This window comes from Pseudophryne corroboree, chromosome 1 (genome assembly GCF_028390025.1).
Source record: "Pseudophryne corroboree isolate aPseCor3 chromosome 1, aPseCor3.hap2, whole genome shotgun sequence".
NCBI classification, from domain to species: domain Eukaryota; kingdom Metazoa; phylum Chordata; class Amphibia; order Anura; family Myobatrachidae; genus Pseudophryne; species Pseudophryne corroboree.
In genome coordinates this window covers 495,230,992-495,248,073 of record NC_086444.1, presented here as the reverse complement: position 1 = coordinate 495,248,073, position 17,082 = coordinate 495,230,992, and the positions used below count along the sequence as shown (strand labels likewise).

General features: G+C 44.9%; 1 protein-coding gene across 1 annotated transcript in view; it reads left to right on the top strand.

Annotated features, from left to right (window-relative positions):
* VPS13A (vacuolar protein sorting 13 homolog A) overlaps positions 1-17,082 on the top strand; it is a 747,194-nt gene that overhangs the window by 650,852 nt on the left and 79,260 nt on the right. Inside the window, exons 55-56 of the mRNA XM_063913834.1 lie at positions 2,215-2,362; positions 6,211-6,357. Of these exons, the coding sequence (XP_063769904.1) occupies positions 2,215-2,362; positions 6,211-6,357 (295 nt within the window). The remainder of the gene's footprint in view (positions 1-2,214; positions 2,363-6,210; positions 6,358-17,082) is intronic.

Genomic DNA, 17,082 nt, shown 5'->3' with positions numbered 1-17,082 from the left:
CTGGCCAGTCTCCAGATCTCAACCCAATAGAAAATCTGTGGAGGGAGTTGAAAGTCTGTGTTACCCGGCAGCCCCAAAACATGTAAAATCTAGAGAAGATCTGCATGGAAGAGTTGGTCAAAATACCTGCTACACTGGATGGATGGATAAATAGATAGATAGATAGATAGATAGATAGATAGATAGATAGATAGATAGATAGATAGAATTTGTTTTTATTTATTTTTTGTAAGTTTGCAGGACTTTACAGTTTTGCAAGAAGAGCAGCCAGCAGCAGGCAGTGGCCAATCCGAAGGCTCACCCGTGACTAAGTGCTGGCTGGGAGAAGAAGAGCTTAGGGGAAGGCAGGGATTCTGCAGTGCAAGATTATTCTATCAGGAGCACTGTGCACAGCCGGCCCCGGCAGTGCCTATAGACGGGGGGGGGGATGATAAGGGAATCTGCAGCTTTCCAGGAAGACTGTTCTGTAGACTGGCCAGCACGAGGAAGTTACAGGGAGGTTACTGTGTTTCAGGGTGGTCTGAGCTCAGGGGCTGGTGGAAGATTACCTTTCAGCAGCAGCTTCTATGACAGATTCAACCATCTCTGCAACCACGCCAGGCAAGCGTTAAAGTGCAGTACATTACAGATGCAATCACTATCCATCCATCTCAACCACCAATGTACCATTGCTATGTTAGAAGCAGAATATATCTTCCACTTTGCAAAAGAGACTGATAGTACTGCATCAGCATAGTACTATTGACATGTTATAAGGGTTCCCACAAATGGGATCTAACAGCATTTTCAGGTAGATACTCTGACCCAGTGGTTCCCAAACTTTTTTAAATCACAGCACCCTTGAGCATCAGAATTTTGTTCACGGCGCCCCTAGGTCAAAAGTTTCTTATTGAGAAATTTAGAAAGAAATATTACATTAAGTAAATTGTGCTTATGTGTCATCCTTAAGTTCATTTAAGTGGTGAGGGACAAGATTTGCTTTTGTTTGGCCACATATTTTATGATTAGAAGCCACTAGCACTGGTTTTGCCTATTACATTGACCATAAATCATTTGAATTGGTCCTGGACCACCAACCCAGGGCACCCCTGCAAGTGTCCCGAGGCACCCCAGGGAGCCACGGCACACAGTTTGGGAACCACTGCTCTGACCAATCAGCCTGTGCAATCCATTCCCTCCTCCGGAAAATTAATGTCCATGATGGCTTCTTTCCTAAGACTTGTTTTTCAGTGTGCTTTTACGTATGGAATATCCCAGTCCTAGCTGAAGCAAAATGTGTCTTGAAGCCCTAAATTTCAAATGCAAAAGGTTTATGGACAAAGTAGTATAGGAGGTGCTGCATACTATGGACCTTATGTCTTCTATGGTCAACTGCAGGGCATGAGGCACTGATATTCTGTGGAATATGGCATTTGACTAATGTAAGCCTGTGCCTATATTGCCTTTTTGGGGGGTTTTCAAGGTAGTATGGAGTAAGAGCTAACATACTTGTGCACACTGTTCTGTTATTTTCTAGAAGTCCAGATCCTTTATCCTGGAGGTCAGTACTTTTATACTAGAGTGGTTCATAGCCAACCAACATTTCACCATGTAGTTCATCGCTGTTTCTTAATTCTGGATGTCTCCTCTCTCCAGATGGACCTAATAATGCCCACAAACTTTCTTTCTCCTGGCCATTTTGCTAATGTAGCTGGCAAACCTATTTTCCATCCCCTCATTCTTCATTTCCACAATGACTAGATATTTCTAACCTCCAATAGGATCCAAATAAACCAGGCGATTCGCCAACCATAGTTCGGGGAGGGCAACTTGCTCCACTCTTTGCATGTAGCCTGGCCATTTAGAATATATTTACACCCTTTCACACACATTTAGTGCTATAATATTGTCTGGTGTTCTTTAGGGAGGCAGTTTTGTGATACTTCATCTTATGTTATATGTTTAAGATGATTTTCCTGAACTGTTCCAAGAAATCTAAGTTGTCAAAGGAAATCCTCTTCACCAGTGCTCTGGTATCAAAATTTAGACTGTATTGCTAAAAGAGAATGATTCAAAATAGACATAATTATAACTACACTGTACTTATTTTTGTAAACGAATATAGAAAATATCTGAATATTACACAATAAAAATTAAGTCAAACGTTTTTACTTATAGTTGTATGGGAAATAGTAGCTTTCATTCTTAATTGTTTTACCTTTTCTTGTTTTTCAGTTCAGATGTGGTGTGGGAAACCAAAAAGAGGACAAGATGGAGACCACTAAGTGTAAAGCAAACTGAAAAGTTAGAATCCGCTTACAAGGACTACAGTGAGATTGCACCAACAGAAAACAGAATTGTTGAGTTAGATTCCAATTCTCAGGTAAAACCCAGTGGTGTATTTATTTTTTATTTTTTATTTTTTATTTTTTGAATAACCCATTTTTCTTAAATGTGAAACAAAGGCACAGGATAACAATACAGACATAGCCATACTGTATATGGTGAGGTACAAAGAAAGATTGAATATTCCAGTGTGATTGTGTATAAAACAGCGTCCGTAGTCATTACAGTTATACAAATGAAAAACATGATAATGATACAGAAAAGAACAATAGGAAGTAGCACGTAGGACAAAAAAAAATAAAAAAGTTAAAAAAAATCAATGGAGCAAAAACAGTACTAAACAAACTAGGTAGCTGAGGGCAAAATAATTGGAGCACCCCCCAACAGTTGTCTGGTTTCGTACCATTGTGTTGAATGAAAACATTTATGTAATTGTTGTTTAAGATCCTCTGACAGAGGATCAATAAAGCCCTCCAAAATCTATAAGAAAAAACTCCATTCTCTCTTCCTTACGAAGAGTAGGCTCCAGCTAGTCCATGCGGAAGGCATAAAACAATTTGGCGTTAAATGGAACTAAAGGACGGCGATCACTATGAATCCACATGTGCAACACACATTTACAGGCAACTGCTGATATAATGAGCAGTTACTTTTTACTATCCTGTGACAGTCTGGTGGAGGGAAAGGTAATCCCCAGGATTGCCTATTTTGCAGTCAAGGGTAAATAATTAAAAAGTAGGTCATAGCAAACTGATGAACTTGTCTCCAGAAACGAGTAACTAGAGGATATATCCACATGCAGTGCAGGAATGTGGACTCCAAAGATCCACATTTTGGACAGGTCCCTGATTAAGACATGCCCATTAAAGACCTATGGCATGGAGAAAGTTACCGATTATGGTATATATTATAAAACGTTTTCCTATACATGGTAGAAGACATAGTGCGTAAAGAATAAGAGAATGTTTTAAGGAGATGTTCCAAGGTAATATGGAGAAATTTTGTAGCCATGAGGCCAACCCACTTCTAGTTTTTTCCTGATAAATAGGGGTATGCAAAAGTTTGTAATGGATCGATATGGCCTTTCTACCCACAAGGGGCTTAGATAATATTGTGTCGAGAGCATTAGACCAATTTTGTAACGAGATGTACCTCATCACTGAGCTAACATAACGTTGAACTTGGTAAATTGCACCACTGTATTATACCAAAGTGATATCACTATAAGGCAAACACCAGACTCATCCAGGAACTGCAGTTGCTAGAATTTTTACTGTACACTAGAGATGTTCAGTTATTATCAGTGGCGTAAGTTCGTCCCAGTAGCCCGGAGGTGAGATAAATATTGGTGCCCCCCCCCCCCCCCTATATTTAGATGTGTGTGTGTGTGTGTGTGTGTGTGTGTGTGTGTGTGTGTGTGTGTGTGTGTGTGTGTGTGTGTGTGTGTGTGTGTGTGGTGTTCTGAAAAAAAATAATGATATACTGTATATATACATTTCATTGTTTTTTATTTTAAATCACACACTGACAGCAGACACTTTACTGATGGAGCTATTTGCTCCTGTATAGGAAGCATGAGAATTGTAACTATATGAAGTTACGTGTAATTGTCAGAGAAGTATCTTCATATAGTTAGAATTCTCATATTTCCTATACAGAAGCAAATAGTTTCATCAGTAAGGTGTCTGCTTCCAGTGTACTAGGTCATGGTTTCTAATCCCGGGTATGACACTTGTAAAATGTGTATCTAAAGTATAATAAAAAGGATGTGATTTCTAAGGTGCAGGGACCAGTGAGGCAATTGGCTACTGATAAGATAGTAGCAGCTATCAACTTAATTTAATGGTGTCACATAATGGGAGGAGAGGTGCCCCCTTCAGAGCAGGAGCCCGGCGGCAGATGACTCCGTTGCCTCCCAGAGTTACGCCTCTGGTTATTATACTGTAGTAGTATACTGTATGTGTTTTATATAATTATAAATGTAAAGTATAACATCAACTAACACCAGTGAACAGTGGATTAAAATTCTTACTACTATGTACACTAGTAAATAAATCTTCAGTTGGGTTTGTTAATACTGAGCTGGGTGGGAGGAATGCGGTCAGGATCCTGGCAGTCATAATACCGACACCGTGATCCTAACAGAAATAATACCGATGGCAGGATCCAATGGTCATAACCCTGACGGATCCCAAAACTAAGCCCTAGATTGGGGTTGGTTTTAGGCACCAGGGAAAGGGTTAGGATTAGGTACCAGGGGGTGGAGGAGGTTAGGGATGGGGTGGGGGTTCATTAGGTTAAGGCTGTGGGAGGGGTGGGTTAGCATTATGGCAGGGATAAGGTTAAATTAGTTCCCAGATCCATTGGAATTTTGACTGTTCGGATGCTGCTGTTGGCATCTTGAGCATCGGTATTTTCTCCGCTGGGATTTCCTACGCAACCCAGGTGGGAGGTCATTTACTTATAGAAAACTGTTTCTTAACTCTATCTTTTAGTTAAATTCTGACTTTCTGCACTCCCATTTCTCTCAGTATTATAAAACTGAGTAAAATAGCAGGTGTTATGGGGGGCACACACGGGGAGATCAGGTCTTAAATTCTAAGCAGTCTGACTAGATTGCAAGAAGTTAAGCACGGATCTCTCCGTGTGTAATCCCCACAGCGATAGCGATGCGCGGCCCCATGCGTTGCTATCGCCGGTGCTAGATTGGCCTGCATGCAGGCACAATCCTGCAGGTTGCTCATTTCACCACTGGTTGAAATGAGGGCCCACCCCCGCCGCCCCCCTCGCTCAGCACACATCGCAATGTGTGCTGAGCAGGGGAGAAATGTGTGCTGAGCGGTCTGTGCTAGATCGCTCAGCACATATCTCTCCCCGTGTGTACAGGGCTTTAGACAGATTGCTTATGAATAGTTTATTGAGTGAGATAAATACTGTGGAGAAATATTGTTTCCATATAATTTGTTACAACAGCAAAATTTACACAATAATGAAACTTAACCCATAGGGGTATATTCAATTGAAGTCGAAAACTGCTGTCTGTCGAACAGACGGCTGTTTTCGACTTTTTAAGGTCGAATCCTGAATCAACCTATTCAATATATCCCTAAATTTTTGGACAAGTCGATGAATTCGACTTGTTGAAAAGCACGTAGATCAGCGGAATAGCTGCCGATCCACGTACTTGTGTCGAAAACGGGGCCAAAACCGACAGGTTTTGGCCCCCTTTTCGACCATCTCAGTCCGACATCAAAAGATGTCGGACTGAGATGTGGACCCAGAGGAGGAGAGGGGGAAGAGCCGAAGGGAGACAGGGGGGACAGCCGCGCTGATCTCCCCTGTATGCCCGCCGGCTGTCCCCCGCTAGTCTCCCCGCGGCTTCCCCCCCTCTCCTCCTCTGCGTCCCATCTCAATTCGACTTGAAAAAGTCGAATTAAGATGAGATTGAATAGGGGTTGTTGGATCCATTCCGACAAATATATGTCGGAATGGATCCGTCTTTAATTGAATATACCCCATAGAGAGCATACAATCCTTTCAAACATACAGTACAATAGAATTACCCTGGTAAAATACTCCTATGTTCTTACAGGAAGGTACACACTATATAGCTTACATTTTCTACAAATAATACCAGACAGTGATGGCTATTAAGTCAATAGGCAAAATGTCAGCACGGTTGAAATATCTGGTGTCGACATTTTAGTTACTGTCGACATTCTGGTGTCAGCATCTTGAATGTTGATATTTCACACCATAACCAAACCAAACAATAAATATTCCTAGTTCAAATTCAGTATGTGTTTGTTAGTTGTGTTTTTTTTTATGAATATACATGTATAGTTACATTGCACGTATGTTTTTTTTTCGGGGGGGATATTGTAGGTGTGCCTAACCCCCAGTCTCACAGGCATGAAATTTCTCCAACCAACACAAGCACCAGTGAGGAGAAGCTTTCTGCCAGCGCTGAAACTAGAATACTCTGCGTCCGCGCATCAGACATCGATCAGACTGCAGATCTACAGAATACAGGTAGTGGAAATGTTCATCTGCTCCTCTGTATGTTGTATATAAGATGTAGCATCTCCATACATCTGAATAGTTATGCCTGGGAACGCACTATACGTTTTTAATACGTTTCAGAGAATGTTTATCTGAACCAGTACTTTGACTCTGTACGCAACTCTTTTTGTTTGCAGACGGAATGGTACGACAATAGAAAAACATTGCTTCACTGCATCCAACATCGACCATGTGCATGCGACTTACAATCAGGCCCCTTGTGTGCAGGGTCACATCTGCCATTATAGCTATATACTGTGTATGCAGTATACACACACACACACACACACACACAAGTACTGTGCAAAAGTTTTAGGCAGGCGTGGAAAAATGCTGCAAAGTAAAAATGCTTTCAAGAATAGATGTGTTAATAATTTATTTTTATCAATTAACAAAATGCAAAGTGAATGAACAGAAGAGAAATCCAAATTAAAATCAATATTTGGTGTGACCACCCTTTGTCTTCAAAATAGAATCAGTTCTTCTAGGTACACTTTGCGCAAAGTCAGGGAGTTTGTAGGATTATAGTCATGTGTATGATTAACCAAAAATAAAAATAATCTCTTCTATTTTTGAAAGCATTCTTACTTTGCAGCATTTTTTTCCACACCTCCCTAAAACTTTTGCACAGGTAAATAGCTGAGGAGGCACTGGCTAGTACCAGAGCCAGATTTGCACAGAGTATCTATGATAAAGGGTTCTTGTGGCCATTATACAAAGGTGCAGCAGTGTATACCGCTGGAAATTTGGTGAGTTTTGGTCAGAGTTGTGTAGAAAAGATAGGCAGGTGTGTCATATACTTTTTACTCCATAGCTTTGGCTATAAAAATGATTAGAATAATACAAAGAAGAGGATTCTAATACTGTATACTGTTTGTATTTTTCATATACTTGATGCTGTCAAAACTCTGGTGTATACTGGAGTATTACAGGAAAGGTCCTGCTTAACCTCACCACACATCACATACATATATATATATATATATATATATATATATATATATATATATATATATATATACACATATATATTTATAGATGGTCCATAAGTGGGTTGACACACTCAGTGAACATTTTTACAGCTGTTTGGAGTACTCACCTAATGCTCCTCTGCTGAAGGCATCCAATATACATTATGTATAAATCCTTTTCTTTGGATCCATAGGGGGCACTGGAGTACTCATAGGATATGGACGGTGCGATAGTAGGGAGAGGCACATTTAAATATTTAAATGTGTAACCCTCCATACTCCCATTATGCACCAGTGTTTATACTGTGCTGATCAGGAGACAAATGAGAGAGATGAACAGTGGAGAATTACATATAACATTTGATTATAAGATAATGAACAACTAGAAAGTTGAAACGACAACAATCACCTTAACATTCAAATTAGCAGGTGAGAATGTGTTCCATAAGATAAACTAAACTTACCACAAGACAGGTGAAACTACTCTGGCCGGGCGTCCATGCCCCCTATGGATTCAAAGAAAAGAATTTATCTTTGAATCCACTAGGGGTCACTGGAGTACTCTTGGGACTTACCAAAGTTTCCCCCTTGGGAGGTGGAGCTGGTTGGCATCTGTAACACTAGATGGCCAAAGCTAGATGCTGATGCCGCAAAAGTATCAAACTTTAAAAGCGCACAAACGTGTGCAAGACTACCATGTAGCTGCACGGCACAGTTGCGTCGTGGAAGAGGATACTATCTTTGGTAGAAAAGCGTGATTCGTCCAAAGTTCTGCTCTGTCATTATGAAACACCAGGGGGGTCATTCCGAGTTGTTCGCTCGGTAAATTTCTTCGCATCGCAGCGATTTTCCGCTTAGTGCGCATGCGCAATGTTCGCACTGCGACTGCGCCAAGTAAATTTGCTATGAAGTTAGGAATTTTACTCACGGCTTTTTCATCGTTCAGGCGATCGTAATGTGATTGACAGGAAGTGGGTGTTTCTGGGCGGAAACTGGCCGTTTTATGGGTGTGTGTGAAAAAACGCTACCGTTTCTGGGAAAAACGCGGGAGTGGCTGGAGAAACGGAGGAGTGTCTGGGCGAACGCTGGGTGTGTTTGTGACGTCAAACCAGGAACGACAAGCACTGAACTGATCGCAGATGCCGAGTAAATCTGGAGCTACTCAGAAACTGCTAAGAGAGGTGTAATCGCAATATTGCGAATACGTCGTTCGCAATTTTAAGATGCTAAGATTCACTCCCAGTAGGCGGCGGCTTAGCGTGAGTAAATCTGCTAAAAACAGCTTGCGAGCGAACAACTCGGAATGAGGGCCCAGATATGGTGCCTTGCATGACAACGCACCAATTCAGAAACATGCCTTGCCGATGCTACAGCTAGGAGAAGAACAGTTTTCCAAGTAAGAAACTTAAAATCCATTTGCTGTAAGGGTTCAAAAATTTAAGATAGCAAAAAATTTAAAACTAGATTCAAGTCCTGTGGAGCTGTAGATGGTATAAACAGAGGTTGAACTCTACGTACACCTTGCAGGAAAGTTTGAACTGTTGGCAAAAGAGCCAAACGCCGCTGAAAGTAAATTGACAAAGCAGATATCTGCACCTTTAGTGTCGCTAAACGAAGTCCTCCGTCTAACCCCGTCTGTAAAAATAGTAAAAGACAGATAACTTGACAGAAGATGTTGGAAACTTCCGAGATTCACACCAACCATTATAAGCTCGCCAAATCCTGTGATAATGAGCTGCTGTAACTGGATTCGTGTTCATAACATGGTTGATATAACCGACTCAGGAATGCCCTCTCGTCTTAAGAGAGTGGTTTCAGCAGCCACCCCGTCTAACGCAGCCGCACTAAATCGAGGTAAAGAAACGGACCCTACAGCAGAAGGTCTGGATGTAAAGGTAGCGACCACAGATCATCTGCGAGTAGACTGTGGAAATCCGAGATCCAAAGTCTCAGAGGCCAATAAGACGCCACTAGTATGACAGTTGTGGATTCTCTTTGATCTGTCTTAGCAACCGAGGGAGCAGCGGAAATGGTAAAAGAGATACACGAGGCTGTATGGCCACATTATTGTGAGAGCGTCCACTGCGTCTGCCTTTGGACCTCTTGTTCTTGACACCTACATTGGTATCTGGTGACTTCTGGCGAGATGCCATTAGATGCACCTGTGGGAAACCCCTCTCCTGGACTAATATCTGGAACATCTGGATGTAATGCCCATTCCCCTGGATGAAAATCCTGGCGACTGAGATAATCTGCTTCCCAGTTGTCTACGCCTGGAATGAACACTGCTGTTAATATCACTTGATGATGTTCGGGCCAATTCAGGATTCAAGCAACTTGTCGCATGGCCATGCGACTTCGAGCCCCTCCTTGTTTGTTGATGTATGTGACTGCCATTGTATTGTCTGACTGAACCTAGACAGGCTGAGACTGGAGAATGTGGACTGCCTGTCGCAGAACGTTGAAAAGAGCTCTCAGTTCCAAGACATTTATTGACAGTACTCTCTCACGGTCTGACCATAGACCCTGAAACTGACAATGTAGAACTACAACACCCCAGCCTCTGAGGCTTGCCTCGGTCGTCAGAATTCTCTAATTCCAGACTCCGGACCTCTTTCTTGCGGAGAGATTGCTTGTTTGGAGCCACCAGAGTAGCGACACTCTGGCCCTTGGAGTCAATCACACTATCTAATTTATTTGTCGACGGGACCCTGACTACTGTGCTAGAAAATCCAGCTGAAAAAGACGTGAGTGAAATCTTCAGACCTGGATTGCTTCGACAGACGCTACTTACTTTTTAACAGTCGAATTCACAAGTGCACAGACAACAACTTTGGTCTAAGCACTACCCGATGACGAATACTTTGTGCTTTTACCTCTGCAAGGTAAACTCGTTGTTCTACAGTATCGTGGATCATTCCCAGAAATTGAATTAGTTGACACAGAATACGGCTTGATTTTTTATTTATTTTCTCTTACGTCCTGGAGGATGCTGGGGTCCATTTTAATACCATGGGGTATAGACGGTTCCGCAGGAGCCTTTGGCACTTTAAGACTTTTCAACAGTGTGAACTGGCTCCGCCCTCTATGCCCCTCCTCCTGACCTCAGTTTAGAAAATGTGCCCGGGAGACTGGATGCACACCAGTGGAGCTCTACAGAGTTCTGCTGGAAAAGACTTTGTTAGGTTTTTTATTTTACAGGGAAGCTGCTGGCAACAGCTTCCCTGCTTCGTGGGAGAAGGCTGGTGAGTATTTACCGGAGACCTGCAGAGAAGGGCCCTCCGGTCATCACGGCGGCATGAAGGTGCCAGCGCAGCGCAGGACGCTGCGCAGCAACATGTCTCTCAGCACAGGGTACAGAGCGCGCGGGGGGGGAGGGGGGGCGCGCTCTAAGGGACATGATAACTCTCACTGGCAAAATGTACATACATGGGAGCCGCTGATGTACACTACCCCCGCCAGTATAAATATTACTGTGGCTGAACCGCGCCATTACAGGGGGCGGGGCTTCACCTCAGAATTGCTTGTAACACTGAATTGGCGCCATTTTCTCCTCACAGAGACGCCAGGGCGCTGATCCTGCAGGCTGCTTCTCCTCACACATCACTGATACAAGTACCAGGGTGTTATGGAAGGGGAGGGGAGCACATCATTTATTGAAGTCTGCGGGCTTCACATTTGATAAAAAGCGCTTTTTTGGTATATATTCATTGTATGTAATACATATAGAGCGTGTGGTGTGGACTGGCAATTCCCTCTGGGTCCCTCTGACAGACATTAGTGTAGGTCTGTCCCCATTAGCTCCCGTGTGTGTGTGAGTGGTGTGACTATACACGCGTGTAACATGTCTAGAGAAAGCTCTTCCCCAGAGAAACCCATGTTAGAGGCACAAGAGTGTTCTGAGCCTGTGTGGGTGAGAAAGCTGCAGAGTAATATGGCTAAACTAGCAAAGAAATTCTCTAGTCATCTTCACACTGACAGACACAGTTATATAGTGACCTCGATAACTGAAACTGAAGGGTTTGTGAGACAAAAGCTTAGCACTTTGCTACAACTACAGTATGTCTAATCAAAGTGTGCATCACTGACCCTACTCACACCCCTGCCCCATCTGGTGGCTGTGGTTAGTAGTACCGACACCAACACCTGCAATAAAGAAGCAGGAAGTTACACATAAAATGGTGTCCATACATGTGGGTAAGCAAGAACATACGCATACATATTGTTTCAAACATTTCTAAACGTTTCTATTTTCCCCTATATAATGAGAACCCTTAAATATGGAACCCTTGTTATATGCCTCAGGGAGCGTACCGAGCGCTCCCTGTAATTATACATGTCCACAATCATGCCCCCAATCCCTGCCGCTCACCCAGCGGGGATATTCCAATTGTAAAGCGCAACGGAATTTGCTGCGCTATATAAGAATTTGTTAATAAATAATAAATATGCGACATGCAGATACATAGATCACACTCCCTGCACCCTCTGTGTGCTGGGAGCGGCGTGTGCTGCACCACAAACATGGTCCTAATCATTGGCGCTCACCCAGCGGGGATACGCGACACTCAAATAGCTAGATCACGCTCCCTGTACCTTCTGTGTGCCGGGAGCGGTGTGCGCTGCAAGCGGCGACTATTTGGCGCTGAGACCCTTTCACTGTGCACAGCAAGATCGCCTGATCCGGCTCCGGAACCCCATTCTCCCTGCGGCCAGTGGCGCATGATGCAGCGACTTTTGGCGGCTTCCATCGCTATAGTGACAAGGGACCTCCCCTTTGATCTCTCCACCACACCGGCACCCATAGCACGGCCGCCAATAGCATGCAGCGGTGGCAGTATTCAGCCCGCTCCTTGCTTATCTTAAAGCCAATGGAGTCTTCCCCTGGATGAATCTCTGCAGTTGGAGGAGACGGCCGCTCAATCCCTGACTCTCGCTTCTTAGTGGGGAAGCGATCATGTGCTGTATGGCTAAACACGGCAGTGCTTCTCTGCAAGCACCCATGTGTCAGCAGCGTCTGACCCACACTTCTCAGTAAGTGGGGAAGGGATTGTCTGTAAAAAAAAAAAGTAAAAGTAAAGTCTGGAGCTAAGTCCAGCACATGCCTTTCCCTGAGAGGCATAAAAAACACTGGTGCATTATGGGAGTATGGAGAGGGTGGAGGGTTACACATTTAAATATTTAAATGTGTCTATCCCTGCTGTCACACCGTCCATATCCCAAGAGTACTCCAGTGACCCCTAGTGGATGAAAAAGAAAGGTAGTTTTATTACGCACAAGTCACCATATTGTGTGACACAATATTGTGGCTTGTGAGTAATAAAACAACCTTTCTTCTTCAGGGTCCATGCTTTCCACAGGGATAACCCTCCACCGGGATAACCTTGGGTATGGCTGGTGGAGTCTGGGACTGGCACAGAACAGCATAAGCTTGTAAGCCTCCCAGGATGCACTGGGCTCCTCTCCCTTCATACCCCGTCCCCATCCTCAGACACTTCAGTTTTTTTTCGTGCCAGCAGGAGCTGGCCTCCACTGATCAGGGGCTGCAGCAATCCAGCCCAAGCTTTTCAATTTCTTTCTACTTTTCTTTTAATTTTTAATGAGCATTCAGCACCTGGCAGACCAGGGGATGCCAGTGCTGATGCTCCTACACCCCCACCGAGCCACAACACAACAAGTGGGTCTGTTATTTCAGCGGGACCCCCTGGCACACTTGTGCTAGCGGAGGCACAGGTGACACCCAGGACTGCACCGGATACATATGGGGGACAGGTAAGATGGGTTCCCGCTGGCAAGAACCGCTCATTGCACAGTCCTATGCTGCCAGTCCCGGGAGATGGACCAGAGGCGCTGACGTGCTCCCAGAGCATGGTGCGCCTTGCGGACGTACTAGACCACCAGGGCATATGCATACTGGTGCTGGGGACCCTCGTTACAGGCCAGGAATACTGGTGGTGAAAGTCAGCAAAGGGGAGGTCAGCGCTTCCCCAGCGGTCCCTCCCCCAGCCCAGTGCGACATTCCACTGCTATCTTCCCCCCCTCAGCTGCTCCTCCCTCATTCTCCTTCACAGAGATGCTGGGCAGCCATAGCTGAGCTCTGCAAGTCTCCAGGAGCGTTGAGCTGAGTCTCCCTGCATATCTCTCCTTGCTGTTGGGTTGTATACAGCGCTGCATCCTACCAGCCTTTTCCACTGGCTGAGTAGTTGATCTCAGTGCCCATTGCAGTTAAAATTGTATTTCTGCATTGTATGTGACTTAAGCTAGTGCTGCTGCTTGTACTTTTCTCACTGTACATTATAATTGCTTTCCCTGTACTTTCACTCTTATTGAGTGACCCTTGAACACTGGTGTGTTTTGGGTTTACTCTGTCCACATTACATTGTATTTGTGCAGGCTCTTTGTCACATACTGTTCCAGTTACACAGTGCACATTACCATATTGTGTTTGTACACTCCTTACAGTCATGTCTAGCAAAAGCAAGGCTATGCAGACTGGAGAACCTACTCTGGTATAATGTAATACCTGTAACATGGAGTATTTACCCAAGGATGTATGAGAGAAGGGTCAGTGCACCGCTTGTCTGGTGCCTCCAAGCACCTCAGTCCCCCCAGTTCCAGTGCAAGAGCCTCCATGGGCTTCTTTTTCTACTCTACCGGCAAAGATTGCTGACCATGGGCCTAATTCATACCTGATCGCTCCTCTGCAGTTTTGCAGAGGTCTGTGATCAGATAGCTGCCACTCGTATAAAGTGAAAACCCACCCTGTGCAAGTGTGTGAATGCATGCGTATGCCGTGCGAAAACTTTGCCAGACAGCGGACATCTGCAAATCCGTTCGCAACTCACTTACTATTGAATTACTTTTCCAGTCTGTGCAGTCTGTGCGTAGCCCAGGACTTACTCCTACAGTGTGACTGATCGGGGCCAGAGCTGACGTCACACACCCTCCCAGAAAACACTTGGGAACTCCTGCGTTCTTCCTTACACTACCAGAAAACGGGCAGTTACCACCCCCAAACATCCGCTTCCTGCCAATCAGCCAGTGTACGCCTAGCAATCGAAAATTTTCTCACCATTCTTTCGCAATTTGGCCTTGTGTCTGCGCATTGCAATCCATACGCATGCGCAGTCGTTCGATAATCGTTCGTCATGCGAAATTGTACATCGGTCATGTCTGAATTAGGCCCCATATTGCTACCCCACCTTTGGCTTCCCCTATGGGTCTACCACATCCAGTACAACCCACAATGACTCCACCTATTGGCTTCCAGCAGTCATTACAGCCTGTTTATCAGGCTATTGCAGACCCACCTGTCCCTCCTCCATGGTTGGACTCCTCTAACTCTGTACAGAGCCTGGCTGCTTCCTCTGCTGCATTTCAGCACTTAGTACAGTGCCAGGTAGCACTGCCTGCACCTACTGCCACCAAGCGTACTGTGCCTTCCTCACAGTCTACGCCACTCTTTGATTCTGAAGAATCATCTGCTCTTGTAGATCAAGCTGAGATTTCTGCTACAGAATCGCTTTCAGGGGATGAGAGATAAACCCCAAATTTCCTGTGGCTACATTAATTAGGGCGGTTAAATTCTCACTTAAACTAGAAGATGCTAAACCAGCTCCTATGACCAAGGATGCTCTGCGCAAGCGGCAGAAGGTAATGGCAGCTGAGTTTCCGCACTCAGATCACTTTTCGGAAGCTAGGATGAGTCTTGGAAAACTCCTAAGAAATGTACAGTTCCTAAAAGGCTCAGCTCCTTTTACCCGTTACCCGCAACTGTGCAAAATGGGAAAATCCTCCTGCCCATATAACACATTTAATTAAAAGTTCCATCCTCCCTATCCCGACTGAATCCTCTCTTGAGGAACTAGCAGATAGACAGCTGGATGAGTGCCTTAAATCTTTGTACTCCCTTACAGGATCCACAGCCAGACTGATTATGGCTACAGCCTGGGTGGCTAAAGCCATAGAAACTTAGACTTACAACCTTGAACAGTTTCACGTCTGAGCCTACCAGAGAACAGTTGTTTCTTATTGTCAATATTAGGGATGCGGCCTATTACATTGATGAAGCTGCTTTGTATTCTGTGCTGTTATCCCCGAAACCTTCCGTTGTTTCCATTGCAGCACGCCGCATAGTGTGGCTTTGATCCTGGAAAGCGGATTCGGTTGCCATGAAGGCCCTGGAAGCTCTACCGTACATGGAGGATTTCCTATTTGGTCCGGAACTGGACAAGATTGTCGAGAACCTGGCAAACTCCAAGACAGCTTGCCTACCTTCGGCTTCTTCATTGCGACCTTGGACTTTGTCCTTTTAGTCTTTTCGTCCATAAGGCAAGACCAAGGGTCAGACCTCTCCAAGACTATATCACACAGTCAAGACCTCCAAAACCAAGAGGGCCTGGGCAGCTAGACGTCCAACAACCAAACCAGAGGATAAACCGGCAGCCTGACGGGACAGGCCTCCCCCTGGGCAATCCCAGGGTGGGAGGCCAATTTCTTAAATTTGCCCATGCATGGTGTCAAATCACTACAGATGCCTGGGTACAAGAAGTGGTCTCTCACTGGTACGCTGTCTGCTTTCTGAAGAGTCCCCCCAGACAGTACTTTTCTACCACTCCATCTACAGACCCTGACAAAGCTCAGGTGCTGAAAGTAGTCATTCTCTCTCTCTCTCTACAGTCGGGTGTCATTATCCCTGTTCCACGGTCTCAACAGGGCCAGGGATTCTATTCTACACTCTTTTTGGTTCAGAAACCAAATGGGTCATACCATCCCATTCTGAATCTGAAGTTGCTGATCAAACACCTTAAGGTACCCAAATTCCGTTTGAAGACTCTCCGTTCTATTGTCCTGGCTATGCAACCTGAGGATTATATGGTCTCCCTGGATATACAGGATGCGTACATCCATGTACCTATAGCACCCTGTCATCAACAATATCTCTGCTTTGCCATCCTACGGCAGCAATTCCAATTCCAGGCCCTGCCCATCGGGCTGTCCACAGCTTTCAGGGTGTTCACCAAGCTCATGGCGATAATGGCGGCTCACCTCCAGCGACAGGGAATTTGACTAATCCCTTAAACAATCTCCTCCTTCTGGCGCAGTCAGAGGTACTGAACAGTCACCTACAGGTGACAATGTCATTTCTACAGAGTCACGGATGACTGATCAATTGGGCCAAATCCTCGCTCATCCCATCTCAGAGGATGCTTCACCTCAGTGCACTACTGTATGCCCACGTACAATGCATCTTCCTTCCTCTGGACAAGGTGGCAGCAGTACAGTTGCGCATCCGCAATCTACTTCACAGGCAAAGGATCTCGATCCATTCGGCAATCCCCAGGTGCCATGGTATCCACCTTCAACATGGTGGAATACGCCTAATTCACTCAAGGCCTCTACAGCACTTGAAGCTCTCCAGAAGGAATGGTTTACTGCAATAGATCAAATCTCAGACATTGATACTGCCGTTGGATGTTCGGGCGTCCCTCTCATGGTGGCTACACACATCCAAACTGGACAAGGGTCGACCATTCTGGATTCCTCACTGGATGCTTCTCACCATGGACGCCAGTCTCCAGGGGTGGGAGCTGTAATGGGTAGCCACTCCTTTCTGGGTCGCTAGTCGCTGATGGAAGAACTCCCGATCAACGTCCTGGAACTTTGGGGAGTCTACCGGGTCCTTCAAATGGCTCAGGACATTCTACAGGGTTCTTATGTACAA